Source organism: Dipodomys spectabilis, unplaced genomic scaffold (genome assembly GCF_019054845.1).
Source record: "Dipodomys spectabilis isolate Male_0828 unplaced genomic scaffold, ASM1905484v1 ptg000210l, whole genome shotgun sequence".
Classification (NCBI taxonomy): Eukaryota; Metazoa; Chordata; class Mammalia; order Rodentia; family Heteromyidae; genus Dipodomys; species Dipodomys spectabilis.
Genome location: NW_024870887.1, coordinates 2,250,032 through 2,267,198, shown reverse-complemented (window position 1 = coordinate 2,267,198; position 17,167 = coordinate 2,250,032). Strand labels below are relative to the sequence as shown.

Genomic DNA, 17,167 nt, shown 5'->3' with positions numbered 1-17,167 from the left:
CATAGCATTCCTGCCATGCTTGGTACACATAATTATCTGGAGAGGGGCAGGGCGGGAGGGTGAGCCCATTCACCTCCACCCCGGGACCCACACTCTTTGTCCCTGTGTGTATTTTCTGTTCTCTTTTATAAGCTACCAGTAGTCACTGGGCTCTACCTGATGACCTTATCTAATAATCACTTTTCAGTCTAAATGCTATTGTTAGATTAAGTTTACACCCTGTTAATACCTCACAGTGGGAATTAAATTTCAGCTTGAGCTTTGGAGGGGACAGTCCCTATTCAGACTGTAGCAGTCTATTAGGTCTGCAGTCTCCTCTCCTATTTCTCTTCTCTTCCTCACTCTTCTTCCTCAGTTAGATTCCTTTTTCAACTCAATACATTCACCTTGTTCCTCTCTCTCCCATTGGTTCATGGTCATCTCCATCAAATCCTATGGCTCCCAAGAGCCTGAGGAAGACTAAAGTGGGCTGTTGTACATGGGAAAGGAGCTTTCTTTCCCACTGCTTTATCCTCTCCTTGTCATCCTGGCTTTGCTGGGTCTAAAATTGTGCCTGTTGTAGTTTGCCTAACCTTTGAGTTTATATAACATTTCAGAGGTTGCTAATTTCATGTGTTTTTAACACTCAGTAAGTATTCTGAAATGAAACCAAAGTCTGATTTATAAGTGTGTAATTTTAGGCTTTGTTCTGGTTGGCTGTGACTATGTATTCCTACCACAGACAATCATGTGTTTTCTTTTATATTTTCTGGGTGTAGACTTACTTAGACGAGTTTCTAGTGCTGACTTCTTGTCCCATGTCTCAGACAGAGACTGAGAAGCATAGGGCTTCTCTGGGGCTCTGCATAGGACCTTCCTGATGGCCTTTCTTTATCTGTCATCTGAGCTCCCTCACAAAATGGCACCTGGGGAAGTCTGAAAGAGTGAGAACAGGGGCATTGCATAAATCATTTCTGAATAATAACTGTAAGACAGTTGCAATGTCTCAGGTGCACAGAAACCAGCTTTAGTTCTTGTTAAGGAGGAATAATGTGCTAGTACAATATAAGCAGCTTTGGAAATAACCATTGTGACCACTTTGATAGTCCAGGATACTGAGGCTGAGAATTTAGAGAGCCTGGCCAAATACTGTTCTGTTTGTGGCACAGCTGAGATGGAATTCAGCTTTTTTGACTCTAGTTCCCAAGTCACCCTATTCCCATTTTCTAGTCATGTAGGTTCATTCACTCAAGACAAGAGTTTTCCTTCCCTCAGAGTTTCCTTAGCCTGGCAGAGGGGATAATGTAGGCAAAACCATTATCAGAATTTTGCATATAGTAGAGGCAATTCATAACTTTTCCTCCCTCTGTTTTTGTTTGATTGGAAGGTTGTTGAATATTGTGGTAATGTAATGGAGACAAACTTCTTAGCATTGAGAAATTGAATGGTAAATCCTGTTGAATATTTTTATTTGCCCTTTCTTCAGGTGCTCAGAATTTTGATGTGATACGACTATCAACTTACAGAACAGCCTGCAAATTACGATTTGTACAAAAACGATGTAACCGTAAGTAATTTCTTGTTTCTTTGAATTAATGCTGTTATATAAAGTTAACACAAAATTTTACTGCACAATACTTTAGTATATTTTAGTCATAGTGTTAGATTTCAAGTAAAGTTTAGTATCTGAAGTATTTATCACAAAATAAACTTTGTAATAGGAAGAACTTGTCATTTTAGTCCTGTACCACTCAAAAGGTTTTAACAAGCTCCAGATCCCTACAAGTTATGCTACCATAATTAGTTTACAAGTTTGGAGGTGCATAATAAAGTTTTTTTTTATTGGTTTTGTCTCCTTGTTAATATGAATGCAATGTAGGAGTGTGCGCGCGCGTGCGCGCGTGCGCGCGCGTGTGTGTGTGTGTGTGTGTGTGTTTGCTTGCTGGTTCTGGGGCTTGAACTCAGTGCCTGGATGCTGGCCCTGAGCTTTTTTGCTCATGGCTACTGTTCTACTTGCCAAAGTTCTACTTCTAGCTTTTTGGTGATTAATTGGAGATAAAATCTCATGGACTTTACAAAAGCCTGTGCTGGCTTTGGACCGCAATCCTCAGATCTCAGCTTTTTGATTAGCTAGGATTAGAGGCAAGAGCCAGGTTTTGTACAAAGTTAATATAATTTATCAACTTCTGGAGGAAAAGAAAGGTTGATTTTTGATAATAGTGAAATAAAAATTACTTTTTAAAAATTAAGTTTAATGTATAAATATAGAAGAACCTTTTTTTTTGATTGGTCATGGGACATGAACTTTGGGCCTGGGCACTGTCCCTCAGCTTTTTAGCTCAAGGTTAGTGCACTACCACTTGAGCCACAGCACCACTTCTGGCTTTTTCTGCCAGCACGAGGAATTGAACCCAGGGCCTTATGCATGCAAGACATGCACTCTACCACTAAGCCACCTTCCCAGCCCTAAAAGAACCTTTTCTATAAGTAATTGCTATCATGTGAATTATAAAAAATAAAGTATATATTTGTTTTTTTTTTGGGTCTGGTCATGGGGCCTGAACTCTGGGCCTGGCCGCTGTCCCTCAGCTCTTCAGCTCAAGGCTAGCGCTCTACCACTTGAGCCACAGCGCCACTTCCGGCTTTTTTCTTTTTGCTTATGTGGTGCTGAGGAATCGAACCCAGGGCCTCAGGCATGCAAGGCAAGCGCTCTACCACTGAGCTACCTTCCCAGCCCGAAAGTATATATTTGTGTATTTGTAATCTTCCTTTTTTTAACTTCCATGGAGATTAACCTGGCTTATGACACAAATACTGTTCTTTCTTCAAGTGTGTATGTAATCGTGAAAAACCATTTTAAATTATGGAAAAAACATTGTCTTAGGAATTGAACAAGTGCCACTGGGCACTGGTGGCTTAACTTGTAATCTTATCTGCTCAGGATAATGAATTCTAAGGATTGTGGTTCAAAGCCAGCCCAGGAAGGAAAGTCTGTGAGCTTTTATCTTCAATTAACCATCAAAAAGCCCAAAGTGGCTGGGTGCCACTGGCTCACACCTGTAATTCTAGCTACTCAGGAGGCTGGGATCTGAGAGGATCGCAGTTTGAAGCCAGTACTGGCAGGAAAGTCCATGAGACTGTTATCTTCAGTTAAGCACCAAAAAAGCTGGAAGTTGAGCCAGGTTCAAGTGATAGAGCAAAAAAGCTCAGGAATAGCATATAGTCCCTGTGTTTGGGGCCCATGATTGGCAAAAAAAAAAAGCCAGAAGTGCAACTTTGCCTCAGGTGATGGAGCAGTACCAGCCTTGAGCGGAAAAAGCTTAGGAATAGTCCCAAGGCCCTTAGTTCAAGTCTCAGTACTGTTTATAAGCACATGCATGCAAACACAGAATTGAAAAACTTTACTTTGAGACTTAGTTTTGATATTTATTGTAAACAAGTGATGTGAGCATACTTTTACATCTGATAACTCCTGTTAGGCTTTTAAGTCTTAAAGTTTTCTACCTTAAATTTCTCTCCAAAGAGATTATCATGTCACTCTAGGTTGAAGTTATGTCTTTCTCATGATTTCCTAAAGCATTATTTTTCAAATTATGCATTATGATCCATTAATATTTCATAAAACCATTTAGGTAGGCTGTAGCCATAATTTAAAGCATGTAACACAAGAGGAGAAAGTACCAAAATGGAGCCTATGTGGTTAACAAAAGTGTTTTTGTGGAACTTCATTTTAGCTACATATGTGCACACATATACATGTGTGTAACACATGCATGTACATATATGTATACAAATGTAGTCAAGTATGTGTGTGTGTGTGTGTGTGTGTGTGTGTGTGTGTGTGTGTGTGTGTGTGATGATTTCAATATATTTCTGTGGGTTGTGGCCAAAATGTTTGAAAATCATTGTTAGGGCAACCCTTGTTTATAAACTTCTCCTAGTTTTTGGGAGACAGTGGTCTATGTATGGAGTGGCTGGGAGCCTGAACTATGCTAGTGGTATTAGTAATATAAAGCAAAAAATGCGTTGTTCTAAATTTTTAGTTGTTGGTCACTGTTCCAGTGAGCATTACTTTATTTGTTTAAAATTAAAAATGTGATCTACCACACCCAGCTGTCTGTCTGTCTGTCTATCTGTCTGTCTGTCTATTCATCCATTTTACAGTGCTAAAGATTGAACCCAAGGCCTGGTAAGTGCTAGTCAAGGCCTTTCTTTACTTTAAACTTATTTACCCATTGGTAAATTTAGGTGTTCAGTTGTGTGCCATACTTTAAGCTGGCTTAAACTTTAAGATGGCTTATTTTCTTTATGCCATAGTTCATCTTGTTGATATCTGGAACATGATTGAAGCCTTCCGAGACAATGGCCTTAATACACTGGACCATACCACTGAGATCAGTGTGTCCCGCCTCGAAACTGTCATCTCCTCCATCTACTATCAGTTGAACAAGCGCCTTCCTTCTACTCACCAAATCAGCGTGGAGCAGTCCATCAGTCTCCTCCTCAACTTCATGATTGCTGCGTATGACAGGCCAGTACCACACATGTTCACTTCATGTTCAGAATACCCATCTCTCATCACTATCTCTCATACGCTCTGCTTAGGTAGTAACCTAGAGCCAGTGCTAAAACAGATTTCTCAGTTTGAGTCCTTTTCAAAGACTGGTCAGTAGTGACTGTTGTGGGTGTGTCACACATTTAAGCTCTGTGACATTCTGAATAATCACAGCTCCTGAGACATAATGCTTGGTTAAGTTATAGGAACTCACTAAAGCTGTTCTCTTTCCAGTGGATTTCATCTAAGCTTTTCATTATAAGCTTTCTAGATGACTTTAAGGCTAACCTTTCACTATTGTATAGCATCAAAGCTATGTAGACCTTTGGACTGCAGCATTTGTTTTCTCTTTAAGAATATTTAGGAACCTCTCTTTTTTTAAATTAGATTTTTTTCTATTGTTATTTTAAAGGTGATTTCTAGAAGGGTTATAGTTACATAACTCAGGTAAAGAGTACATTTCTTTATGGACATTGTTACTCCTTCCCTCCCTCTCCCAGTTTCTCCTCCACTCATCCTCAAGGAACCTTTCTTAAAATCTTTTTTTCCAGTCCTGGGGCTTGAACTCAGGACCGGGGCACTGTCCCTGAGCTGCTTTTGCTCAAGGCTAGCACTCTATCACTTGAGCCACAGCGCCACTTCCATGCATGAACCCAGGGCTTCATGCATGCTAGGCAAACACTCTACCACTAAGCCACATCCCCAGCACTCTTAAAATCTTTTAATGAAGAACCTTACAACAAGAAAAGAACTGTTTAAATGTACCTCAAGTCAAAATGGAAATCAAATACTCTACAAAATGGAAATACAAATACTATATTTGTAGTCATACGTTAGTATAGTAAAAAAAAATAAAATCAGGGGAACCCAAAAAGGATAAAAACCTTGAGGATAATGAGTTCATTTCTAATTCCTTCTATTTGGTTGGCCATTTGGTCTGAATGGATTAATTTCTCTGCTTTTCTCTCTGCAGAGAAGAAAAAAATATGTATGACTTCATACACTTGTAAAATGCTATTAGTTATATCGTATACTAGTGACAAGTGTGCAAATTAGTGACAAAACTGTAGCTGTGTTCAAGGGATGGATGAGAATGTTCAAAGGGTGACATTCATTAAGACTCACTGTTTTTGTAAACTTCTTTGTTGAATGTCAGTTCCTCTGTACAACTACTTAAAAATAATAAAAATCAGTTGGGCGCCAGTACCTCATGTCTGTACTCCTAGCTACTTAGAAGGCTAACATCTGAAGAGTGTGGTTGGAAGCCAGTTGGGGCAGAAAAGTTCCTGTGAGACTTTTAGCCACAGTAATTAACCACTCAAAAACCAGAAGTAGAGCTGTGGCTCAAAGTGATAGTACAATGCTAGGTTTGAGCAAAAGAGCTCAGGGACAGTACTCAGGCCCTGAGTTTAAGCCTCACAGTCGACCCCTCCCCCCCCCCCCCCCAAAATAAAAATATTTAATCCCTCTAACTATGTCAAGGCAAAGTTGTAATTCATGACTTGTTTATAAGATATTATTAAATTGGATATTATGTCCATTTAATGGAAAATTCGCTAAAGAAATTTGAACTTTTATGGCTGATCATGGTGATACATGCCTACAGGAGGCAGAGATTGGGAGGATCATGGTTTGAGGCCAGCTTCTGGAAAAGGTTTGTGAGACAACTTGGAATGTTGGTACAAGCCTGTAATCTAAGCTATATGGAAGACCTGGGTAGAAGATTGGGATCTTAGGCCAGTCTAGTCAAAAAGCATGAGACAAGCCGGACACTGGTGGCTCACGCCTGTAATCCTAGCTACTCAGGAGGCTGAGATCTGAGGATCTCGGGTCAAAGCCAGCCCTGGCAGGAAAGTCCATGAATCTCTTATCTCCAATAAATCACTAGAAAACCGGAAGTGGCCCTGTGGCTCAAGCGGTAGAGCACTCACCTTGAGCTGAAGAACACAGGGACAGTGCTCAGGCCCAGAGTTCAAGCCCCATGACCAACAACAACAACAAAAAAACATGAGACATATCTGAGAAATTACAACAAAAAGGGCTGAGGCATGGCTCAACTGGTAGAGCACCTGCCTATTAAATATTAGGTTAAGTTCAGACCTCAGCACAATCAAGAAAAAAATTGAATTTTTATTATGAGAGTATACAAGACATGTAAATCCCAGAAGTTTACTGCCATTTTTAAATTAGGTTAATGAAGCCATAGGTTAATTTTATGCTAATTAAGAAATGACTCTTTAAATCCAAAAAGTTAGCAAAAGTTACTATTTTGTGGCAAGGAGCACCTAATCTTGGTACTGATCCATGGAGTCAGTCAGGCTTCACACAATTCAGATTAATTCAAGAAGCAATTATTAGCTGGGATGGTACCTCAAATCTCTAATCTTAGCTATTTGGGAGGTAGACATCATGGGATCATGGTTGGAGCAGAAAGAAATGCATCAGCCGGATGCCAGTGGCTCAAGCCTAAGATCCTAGCTACTCAGGAGGCTGAAATCTGAGGATCACAGTTTGAAGTCAGCCTGGGCAGGAGAGTTCATGAGACTCTTATCTCCAATAAACTAACCCCCCCTTGCCCTGAAAAAAAAAAGCTGTAAGTGGAGCTCTGACTCAAGTGGTAGAGTGCTAGCCTTGAGCAACAAAATAAGCTCAGGGATAGTGCCTAGGCCTTGAGTTCAAGTTCCAGGACTGGACAAAAAAAAAGAAATGCATAAGAAGACTCCATATTAGTCAGTGTCTGATCATAAAAGTGCATGCCTGTCATCTCCAGTGATATGGGGAAGAACAGTAGGATGATTGCAGCCCAGGCATAAAATGAAATGTGAAAATACTCATTGCAAAAAGGGACTGGAGGTATAATTCAAGTAGCAGTTTGACTGCATTGCAAGCATGAGGCCCTGACTTAAATCCCTAGTGCTTCCAAAAAAGGAAAAAAAAAAAAGAGAAGCATTTGTTAAAGTCAGAAATAAAAATGATGTTACTAAAACATAAGCAGGGGGCTGGGAAGGTGGCTCAGTGGTAGAGTGCTTGCCTTGCATGCATGAGGACCTGGGTTCCATTCCTCAGCACCACATAAGCAAAAAGAAAAAGCCGGAAGTGGCGCTATGACTCAAGTGGTAGAGTGCTAGCCTTGAGCTGAAGAGCTGAGGGACAGCACCCAGGCCCAGAGTTCAGGCCCCACGACCAGACCCCCCCAAAAAAATAAAATAAAAAAATAAAACATATGCAGGAATTAAAAACTTATATTCAAAAAAACCTTATATTCAGTAATCATATCAAATAAGTTACTGTAGTGCCTTAGTCCTTTTGGGCTTCTGTAATAAAATAGCATAAAGTGAATGCGTGTCTGGCCTATTTGGCTCATAGACAACACTTGGTAAGAGGGGCAAGGGGTCTCTGAGGCCTCTCTTATAAAAGTACTGTTCTTATTCATAAGGATTCTTCATCCCATTACCTTGAGGTTATGATCTAACATAAAAATTCTGAAGGTACAAAAACGCCCAGGCCAAGCTGGGTGCTGGTAGTTCATACTTGTAATCCTAGCTACTCAGGATCTGAGTAGCCAGATCTGAGAATCATGGTTCCAAGCCAGCCTGGGCAGGAATGTCTGTGGGACTCTTGTCTCCAATAAACTCAGAAAAAAGCTGGCAGTGGCATTGTGGCTCAAGTGGGAGTGCTAGGCCTGAACAAAAGAAGCTCAGGGACAGCACACAGGCCCTGAGTTCAAGCCCCAGGACCAACAAAAAACAAAATACCAGGCTAGTACTCGTGGCTCACGCCTATAATCCTAGCTACTCAGGAGGCTGAGATATGAGGATCACGATTCAAAGCCAGCCTGGGCAGGAAAGTCCATGAGACTCTTATCTCCAATAAAAACCACTAGAAAACCAAAAGTGGGGCTGTGGCTCAAGGGGTAGAGCTCTTGCCTTAAGCTGAAGAGCGCAGGGACAGAGCCCAAGCCCAGAGTTCAAGCCCCACAACTGACAAAAAAGAAAACAAAAACAAACAAAAAACCCCCCACCACCCTCCCTACCCTGCCCCCATCCAGACTATAGCATATGGCTACAGAATGAAGGAGGAGGAGGGAAAAACTGGCGGGAGGGAGAACAGAGAGACCAGATCCAGATCTAGGAGCAGAAGTTGCACAGATGTCCTGGGGTGTGTGTAGAGAAAACATACCAAAAAAAGAGACAAAGAGAATCAGCTGCACAGTCAGATGAAGGCAAATGAGTCGATAAGCACACTAAAGAACCAGATGAGCAAACTGACGGTAACGAGTGTGGACCTCAAGGATAGGTGTGGTGATTTTCAGTCTGTATCTTTAAAACTTTGACATCAATGCCAAAATACACTGTCATGTCTTTATTAGCCTTGAAATCTGTATATGATAGGAACTTGTCTAGCTTTCTAGAAATTTTAAAATGGACAGAAAAGAGGATCTGGTCATCAGAATTTTGTTTTTGAAAATCAGAGAACATTTTGTTAAATACTTCAAATATTAGGATTAATATTTTCTTTCATTATTTTGTACCAATACTGGGACTTGAACTCAGGACCTGGGTGCTGTCTCTGAGCTTTTTTTGCTCAAGGGTCAAGGGTATTGTTCTACCACTTGAGCCGTAGCTCTACTTCTGGCTTTCAGGTAGTTAATTGGAAATAAAAGTATTACATGGACTTTCCTGCCTGGGCTGGCTTTGAACTGTAATATTTTTAAGTCTCAGCCTCCTGAGTAGTTAGGATTTAGAGGTGAAAGCTACTGGAGCCTGGCAAGATTTTTTTTTTTGTTGTTGTCCTTAAGAAATGAAAAAAGAAATAATTTTTCCAGTCTGTTGGTCATTTTTTGACTCTTCCCTCCTCACCCCCCCAAGCCATTGAGGTCAGTAGGAGTCTAGAGAAACTTCTTAACTCCACTGTAGTCTGATTAAGTCACTCCTCTCATCATGTAACTTCCTGCTACAGAAACCTTCAAAGGTTTGTCAATTAAGCTTCTTCTCAGTGGCCCTGACTATGCCAGTCCTTAACCTCTGTCACACCTACCTCTAAGTAAGCCCCTCTAGACCCTTCCCTGTTTTCCCAGTATGATGTGCCCATTTCTCCCTCTGCATTTCCCTTTCCCCTAACCCCAGCCCTACCCTGCTGCCTGCGCTTACCCAGTCTCTTTTTTTCTCTTTAGTTCAAATCTTTGATCTCTCTCAAGGTTCCCCTTTTTTATCTGTATTACTGTCAGCTCTCTTATCATCAGAACCATTTTCAACCCTTTGATGACCTACAGATCTTGTCTGTGTTGTTATTTTATCTTCCAGTCGTAGGATGCTCTAAACTGCTTTTGAAGTCTACAAATAAGACTGGAAGTCTATGAGAGTAGAGACTGTGCTTTATATTTGAATCCTTCCCTGCCTCCCTGCCTCCCTACCTCCCTGCCTCCCTGCCTCCCTCCCTCCCTCCCTCCCTCCTTTCTTGCTTTCTCTCTCTCTTTCTTTCTTGCTTTCTCTCTTCTCTTCTCTTCTCTTCTCTTCTCTTCTCTTCTCTTCTCTTCTCTTCTCTTCTCTTCTCTTCTCTTCTCCTCCTTCTCCTCCTTCTCCTCCTCCTTCTCCTCCTCCCCCTCCCCTCCCCTCCCTCCCCTCCTCTCCCCTCCTCTCCCCTCCCCTCCCCTCCCCTACCCCTCCCCTCCAAAGAGAAATACTCTTATTCCTGGTAGCAATATGTGGTAATTGTTCTGGTAAGAATGTTTCTAAAGTGGAACTCTATTTTCACTGAAGTATTCATTTATGGCTGGCAACCTCTACAATTGTTTGCTAATGCTGTAGAAACAGCTTGTTGTCTTAAGTGAAAAATGTCACCCATAGTCTTGTATTTATTTGAATCACAAACTTTGTGTGTGTGTGTGTGTGTGTGTGTGTGTGAGAGAGAGAGAGAGAGAGAGAGAGAGAGAGAGAGAGAGAACGAGAGTGAGCGAGCATGTGTGCATGCGTGCACTGGGACCTGAACTCAGAACCTTAAGATTTTGCTTGGCTTTTTCAGCTCAAGGCTGGCACTCTGCCACTTGGACTATATCTCTGCTTGCAGAATATCAAACCTATGTGGTCTGGGATAGACAAGAAAAGTTGTGTAGATTAAATTAGTTTGAATAGCAAAAGATAGGCAGAATATGAGACTTCATTCTGTTGAAATGAGTTCTTCCCTGTCAGAGGGCACAGGTACCTGTGTCTATTAGAACAGTGTCTATTCACAGTGACTCACTGTCTGCTTAGTTTGGCGTGGAGCTAAGAAAGGTATTTTCACAAGGACTGTCTTTAGCAGTCATGTGCATAGTTTATTGTCAGTCTGTGAAATGATAGGTCTGTGGATATGAATCATGGGGAGTAGTCTTGCTCCTTGTGGGGAATTGTGCACCCTGCAGGGCTTCTGTGAGTGGGGTTCAAAAAGCAAGTTTATTTCCTCCATTATTCTCAACAAATACTACCTGGTTCATCCTTTCATTTAGCATCTTTAGAAAGGAGTTAATATTCACTGGTCATTGTGTTACTTTTTAAAAAAATTTATTGTAAGGGTGATGTACAGAAGGGTTATAGTTATATAAGGTAATGAGGACTTTTTATGAACAGTGTTACCACCTTCATTTCCTCCTGCTTTTCTCCTCATCCTTTTTTTCTTTTTGGTACAGGTCTTGGGGTTTGACGTTGGCCTGGGGCTGTCCCTGAGATTTTTGTACTCAAGACTAGTTAGTCATTTGAGCTATGACTCCACTTTCAGCCTTTTTGGTGGTTAATTGGAGATAAGAGTTTTATGTACTCCTGCCCTGGCTGGCTTTGAAACATAGTCCTCAGCTCTCAGTATTCTGAAGAGCTAGGATTACAGGCATGAGCCACAGATGCCTGGCCCATTGTGTTCCTTTTTTTTTTTTTTTTGGTGGTTTGTGTGGCTTGAACTCTGGGCCTGGGTGCTGTTCCTGAGTTCTTCAGCTCAAGGCCAGCACTCTACCACTTGAGCCACAGCACCACTTCCAGTTTTCTGGTGATTAATTGGAGATAAGAGTCTCATAGCTGGTGCCAGTGGCTCACGCCTATAATCCTAGCTACTCAGGAGGCTGAGATATCAGGATCTCAGTTCAAAGCCAGCCTGAGCAGGAAAGTCCTTGAGACTCTTATCTCCAATAAACCACTAGAAAACCGGAAGTGGCACTGTTGCTCAAGTGGTAGAGCGCTCTCCTTGAGCTGAAGAGCGCAGGGACAGCGCCCAAGCCCAGAGTTCAAGCCCCACGGCCAACCAAAAAAAAAAAGGAGTCTCATGACTTTCTTGCCTGGGCTGGATTTGAACTGTGGATCCTCGATCTCAACCTCCTGAGTAGGTAGAATTACAGGCATGGGCCGCCGGTGCCTGGTGAAAGGCCAGATTTTTAAGTGAGTTATATTATTTTTGATGAATCCAGGTTAAGTAAACAACATTTTCTAAATCTTGCTTGAAGAAAATCGATTCTGGTAGGAACTTGTACTTGACTTTGGAAGTAATAAAATGTGCATATTTGTGACATTGGATCTGCCTTGACTGTGTCACTTGACCAATATATATCAGATAATTTCAAATGTTTGGTGGGATGGGCCAAGAATGAAATTTTCCAAGATGAACGAATCAAATTGTGGGGTAACAGATAAGTTTACTGCAGTGTGTGTGTGTGTGTGTGTGTGTGTGTGTGTGTGTGTGTGTGTGTGTGTGTGTGTGTGTGTGTGTGTGTGTGTCCCTAAGCAAGAATGGTGGAACTCTAAAGAAACATTAGAAAAGTGAATAAACAAATTTCTCGTGCTATGTTTGGGGCCAGTTAACCGTATAGCAAGCTGCAGTAAGCTTAAAGTAGACAGGAGTTTCAGTGCCAAGAAAAGCATCTACAGCAAAGAAATCAGTGCTGAATTTTGGCTTATGGGGGAAATAGAGAGGGAGAAGTGAAAAAAAATCATATGATCTGAGGAAGTAGGATTTTAAGAATACCCCTTTACCTATTTTGTTGGTTCTTATATTTAGATATTAAAATAGCTATCTTTTTATATGCATCTTTAATTTTTTTTTTTTTTTTGACAGTCCTTGGACTTAAACTCTGGCTTGGGCCCTGTCCCTGAGCCTCTTTGTGCTCAAGGCTAGCACTCAACCACTTGAGCTACAGTGCCACTTCTGGACTTTTCTGAGTAGTGTACTGGAGATTGGTCTTTGACTTTTCTGCCCAGGCTGGCTTTTGTTGATCTGCGACTTCATATCTCAGCCTCCCAAGTAGCCTAAGATTATAGGTGTGAGTCACTGGCGCCTGACTGTTTGATTTTACATATATTTTTACTTGTTTTCCTGCTTTCCTTTTGAAGTATGTGAATAGGCCTTTTGATAGAAACTATGTATCCACAATTGTAAATGATGGCATACAGAATAAGTGTAGAAAATTGGCTCACAATTAAAGTCTTAAGTTTAGATCCCATCCTTGGGATGTACAGTTACATAACTTAAAGATAATTAAACCTGAGGACTCAGCATTTCTGGTCTGTAAGTTCATCTCCCTCACATCTATTATGATCTTTAATCTCAAATATTTGATCATCTTTTTTTTGGGGGGGGAGGTCGGTATTGGGGCTGGCACTCTGGGCCTGGAACGCTGTCTTTGAGTGCTTCAGTTCAAGGTTAGTGTTCTACCACTTGAGCCACAGTGTGACTTCTAGTTTTCTGGTAGTTAATTGGAGATAAGAGTCTCATGGACTTTTCCTGTCCAGACTGGCTTTGAACTGCTATCCTCAGATTGCAGATCCTCCTGAGTAGCTAGGATTACAGGCATGAGCCACTAGCACCCAGCTATTTAATCACTTCTTTTACCAGCATTCACAACTTTTTCAACTTGCTTACATGTTTTTTTTTCCTTCTTGGGTTTCCCATTGCCACTGCAGTTAAGCATGTGATACTTACAGCATACTGAGAGAGCATACTGGCAGAGGAGAGCTTCTATTTTCCTGAATCATAGGAATGTCTGATGTAGCTCCTAAATTTCTCCATTTCTTGGGAGATAGGAGCATCCTTTCTTCTAATGGTTGAGTCTCAGTAGGCCTCTATATAACCCTGGGAGCCTTAGTGTTCATTCAAAGATCTGTGTTGGTGGTTCTCAGCTCTGGATGCATATTAAAATAGCATGAAGAACTTTTTAGCAAGTCTGGAAATCTTTCTTCTGCCCAGGACCATTCGGATATTTGCAACATTATTCAAGATCCATGCAAAATTGTCAATACAGGCAAACAGGCCATGGGTAGCTGATGAGGAGCAGATGTGTCTGTCCTGTCAAATACCAAATGATTTCCCACCCCTATTTTATTTATTTTTTTCACAGTCTATAACATTTATGAGTTCTATGAGCTTTGCAATACAGTTATTTCTTCCACATTGGGTGATATGTACATTTCTTTTGTTTTGCATAGATCAGCTGTTCCCTCGTTCCCATTTGTTCCCTCCCTCCCATCGCTGCCATTAAGTTGCTTAGTTCATTTTGGTCAATGTCCTGTGCAGCTAATGGGTCCTGCTGTTGTATGTTTTTTACGTGATTCACTCTAGTTCTGTGTCATCTTCCTAGTTCCCCTCTGGTGTACACATATATACCATACATGTGATCAGCAGCATGGGGTTATTTAGTAGTGATTCGACCAGATGAGTGGAAGTTCTTTGTTTCTTAAGTCCTGTTAATTTTATCGTATCACTTAACATTTTGGATTTAACATCCACTTATCAGGGAGACCATGTACCGTTTGTCTCTTTGCTCTTGGCTTACCTCACTCAACATGATTTCTTCTCGCTCCATCCATTTCCCTGCAAATGCCATTATTTTGTCATTTCTAATGGCTGCATAATATTCCATTGTGTATAGATACCACAATTTTTGGATCCATTCATCTGTGGTGGGACATCTGGGTTGTTTCCATATCCTAGCTATTATGAACAGTGCTGTAATAAACATGGAGGTGCATGTGTCCTTGTATACTGGTTCCTGTTCTTCAGGATAGATGCCTAGAAGTGGTATGACTGGGTCATAAGAGAGGTCAATATTTAGCTTTCTGAGGACCCTCCAGACTGCCTTCCAAAGTGGTTGTATAAGTGTACATTCCCACCAGCAGTGTAATAGGGTTCCTCTTTCTCAGCATCCCCTTCAGCATTTGTTATTGGCTGACTTGTCCCACCCCTATTTTAAAGTATAACAAAGGAGTTAACTTTAGGCATCTGAATGGTAGGTCTTCATACCTTCTCAAGGTATGGGCTTAGAAATTTTAAGCCTATACAAGAAATTGTTTTGTTGATTTCTACAAAAGTACCCTTTTGTGAATTTGAGATTTGTGAAATAATGAAAGGTTTCTGCTCCTGACTCATTTGTTGTTTCTAATAGTTTGGGTGCTTAGGGAATTTTTTGTTTCCATGTTTGGTCTCTTCTTTCCTTCCTAAGACAGAGCTCCTTGTACCCTTGCTCATTGTGGCACTAGGGAAATCTGTTGTGAAATCTGGTCGTGGATTCTGGTTCCTCACATACTAGAACTCCTAGTTTCCTAAGTCATAGGAATGTCTGATGTAACTCCTAAATCCCTCATAATTTCCTGGGAGATAAGAGCATCCTTTGCTCTAATGGGTGACTCTTGGTAGGCTCCTGGATAACTTCAGGATGGGGCCTGGTTGCCAGGGAAGCATCATGAATTAGAAAGTTGGAACTTGGAGTCCCAGCTCTTGGGGATTAGAGAGGGGCTGAAGGTAATGGTCAGTAATTTAATCAATCATGCCTGCATAATGAAGCTTTCACAAAATCTGAAATGACTGAGTTTGGAGAGCTGGCACATCTGTGGACAGCATGGAAACTCCTGGCTCTTTCCTACATATCTCAGGCTATGCATCTCTTTCATCCAGCTGTTCATCTGTGTTCTTTGTAAAGTCCTTTATGAATAAATAGGCAAATATAAGTGAGTCTCCGAAATCTGTGAGCTCCTCTAGCAAATCAGGGGAAGGGAGTTATGGAAAGCTCTGATTTAATAGACTGTGTAGTCAGAAGTATAAGCACAACTGGCTTCTGATGTGGGTAGAGGGAGCCATAGGCTTTCAGCCTGAGGGATTTGATGACATCCATCTTCAGATGGTGTCACAAGTGATTTGAATGGGTCATCTAGCAAGTTACCTGATGTGGGCTTGCTGATGTGAGGGGAGACAACCCCTCACCCATGTGGTATCAGAATGATGTGCTGAGTGACAGGGCAGGGAAACTGTCCCATATTCCTGTTCCCCACTTACCGTATCTCCTCCCCAGATTGCATTGAGTCCCAACAGGATTCTGATCAGTTTAGGGAGAGTTGACATTTTAACAATAGTGAACAATGGTATACCTCTAACTCTTTTTTGACTGCTTGCATTAATATTTTGTAGGTTCAGCATGCAGATGTTGAGTATGTCTTTCTTTCTTTCTTTTTTGCTTTAAAGATTTTTTTTTATCAGTGTAAAGGCCCTGTTAGTTGAGAATTGTATCTATTCTATATTTGAATATTAGAGTTGAATTTACATATTATATGTAACAGAATTGAGTTAGAGAACATTTTTGGTACTAATTGAGTGTCTTATCTTGTGTTCTGCCTCCTTGCTCTGCTCCTTTATGTGTTTTTTTTTCTATTTTTTTAATATATTTTTATTGTGAAAATACTGTACAGAGGGGTTACAATTACATGGGTAAGATAATGACCACATTTCTTATCAAGCATTGTAGCCTCCTGCTTTGTTTCCCCTTCCCATCCCTTCGTATCCTCCCCCTCCTTTATGTGTTTTTAGTAGATTTTTACTTCTTTTCTCTCTCTCTGTCTCTCTCTGTTTCTCTGTCTGTCTGTCTGTCTGTCTCTCTCTTTTTTTACCAGTCCTGAATCTTGAACTCAGGGCCTGGGCACTGTCCCTTAGCTTCTTTTGCTCAAGGCTAGCACTCTACCACTTGAGCCACAGCACCACTTCTGGCTCTTTGTGTTTATGTGGTACTGAGGAATCAAACCCAGGGCTTCATGCATGCTAGGCAAGCACTCTGCCACTAAGCCACATTCCCAGCCCCCTTTTTTCTTTTTCCTTTGGTAGGTTTATTGGGCTTTTCTGACTAGATGATTATACTGGGTAGGATGGACAGTTTCTTTGCAGTTGTATGCTTTTGATTTCTCCTTTCTTTTTCTTGCTGATATCACCATTTGTGGTCCCCAGTGTCAAGTTGACTATGAGTGGTAAGAGCAGTTATTCTTGATTTGCTTGTTTATTTATTTATTTTAAGGTCCAAGACCTTAACTTGACCAGAACTCAAACTCAGTACCTGACACTTTTGCTCATTAGCTAGCACTCTATCAACTGAGCCATACTTCCACCCTTTATTTGTTTATTTACTTACTTATTTTTGAGACAGCTTCTCTCCATTTAGCCCACATTTAGCCCACAGTGACCTTGAGTGTATATGCTTTCTGCCTTGCTTTCCTAGTATTGGAATTACAAGTGTGCACTACCATACATGGGTTGACTTCTTGATCTTATGAGAAGGGTACTCAGTCAGTCTCTCATCATTTAGCCTGGTGGAGGTTGTTGTTTTACTATTAAAGATATACATTATCATAAAGCTTTTTG

General features: G+C 41.1%; 1 protein-coding gene across 3 annotated transcripts in view; it reads left to right on the top strand.

Moving 5' to 3' along the window:
* Dtnb (dystrobrevin beta) overlaps positions 1-17,167 on the top strand; it is a 199,708-nt gene that overhangs the window by 27,228 nt on the left and 155,313 nt on the right. For all 3 annotated transcript variants that reach the window (XM_042696649.1, XM_042696651.1, XM_042696652.1), the window contains exons 3-4: positions 1,466-1,546; positions 4,297-4,510. In XM_042696649.1, the coding sequence (XP_042552583.1) occupies positions 1,466-1,546; positions 4,297-4,510 (295 nt within the window). The remainder of the gene's footprint in view (positions 1-1,465; positions 1,547-4,296; positions 4,511-17,167) is intronic.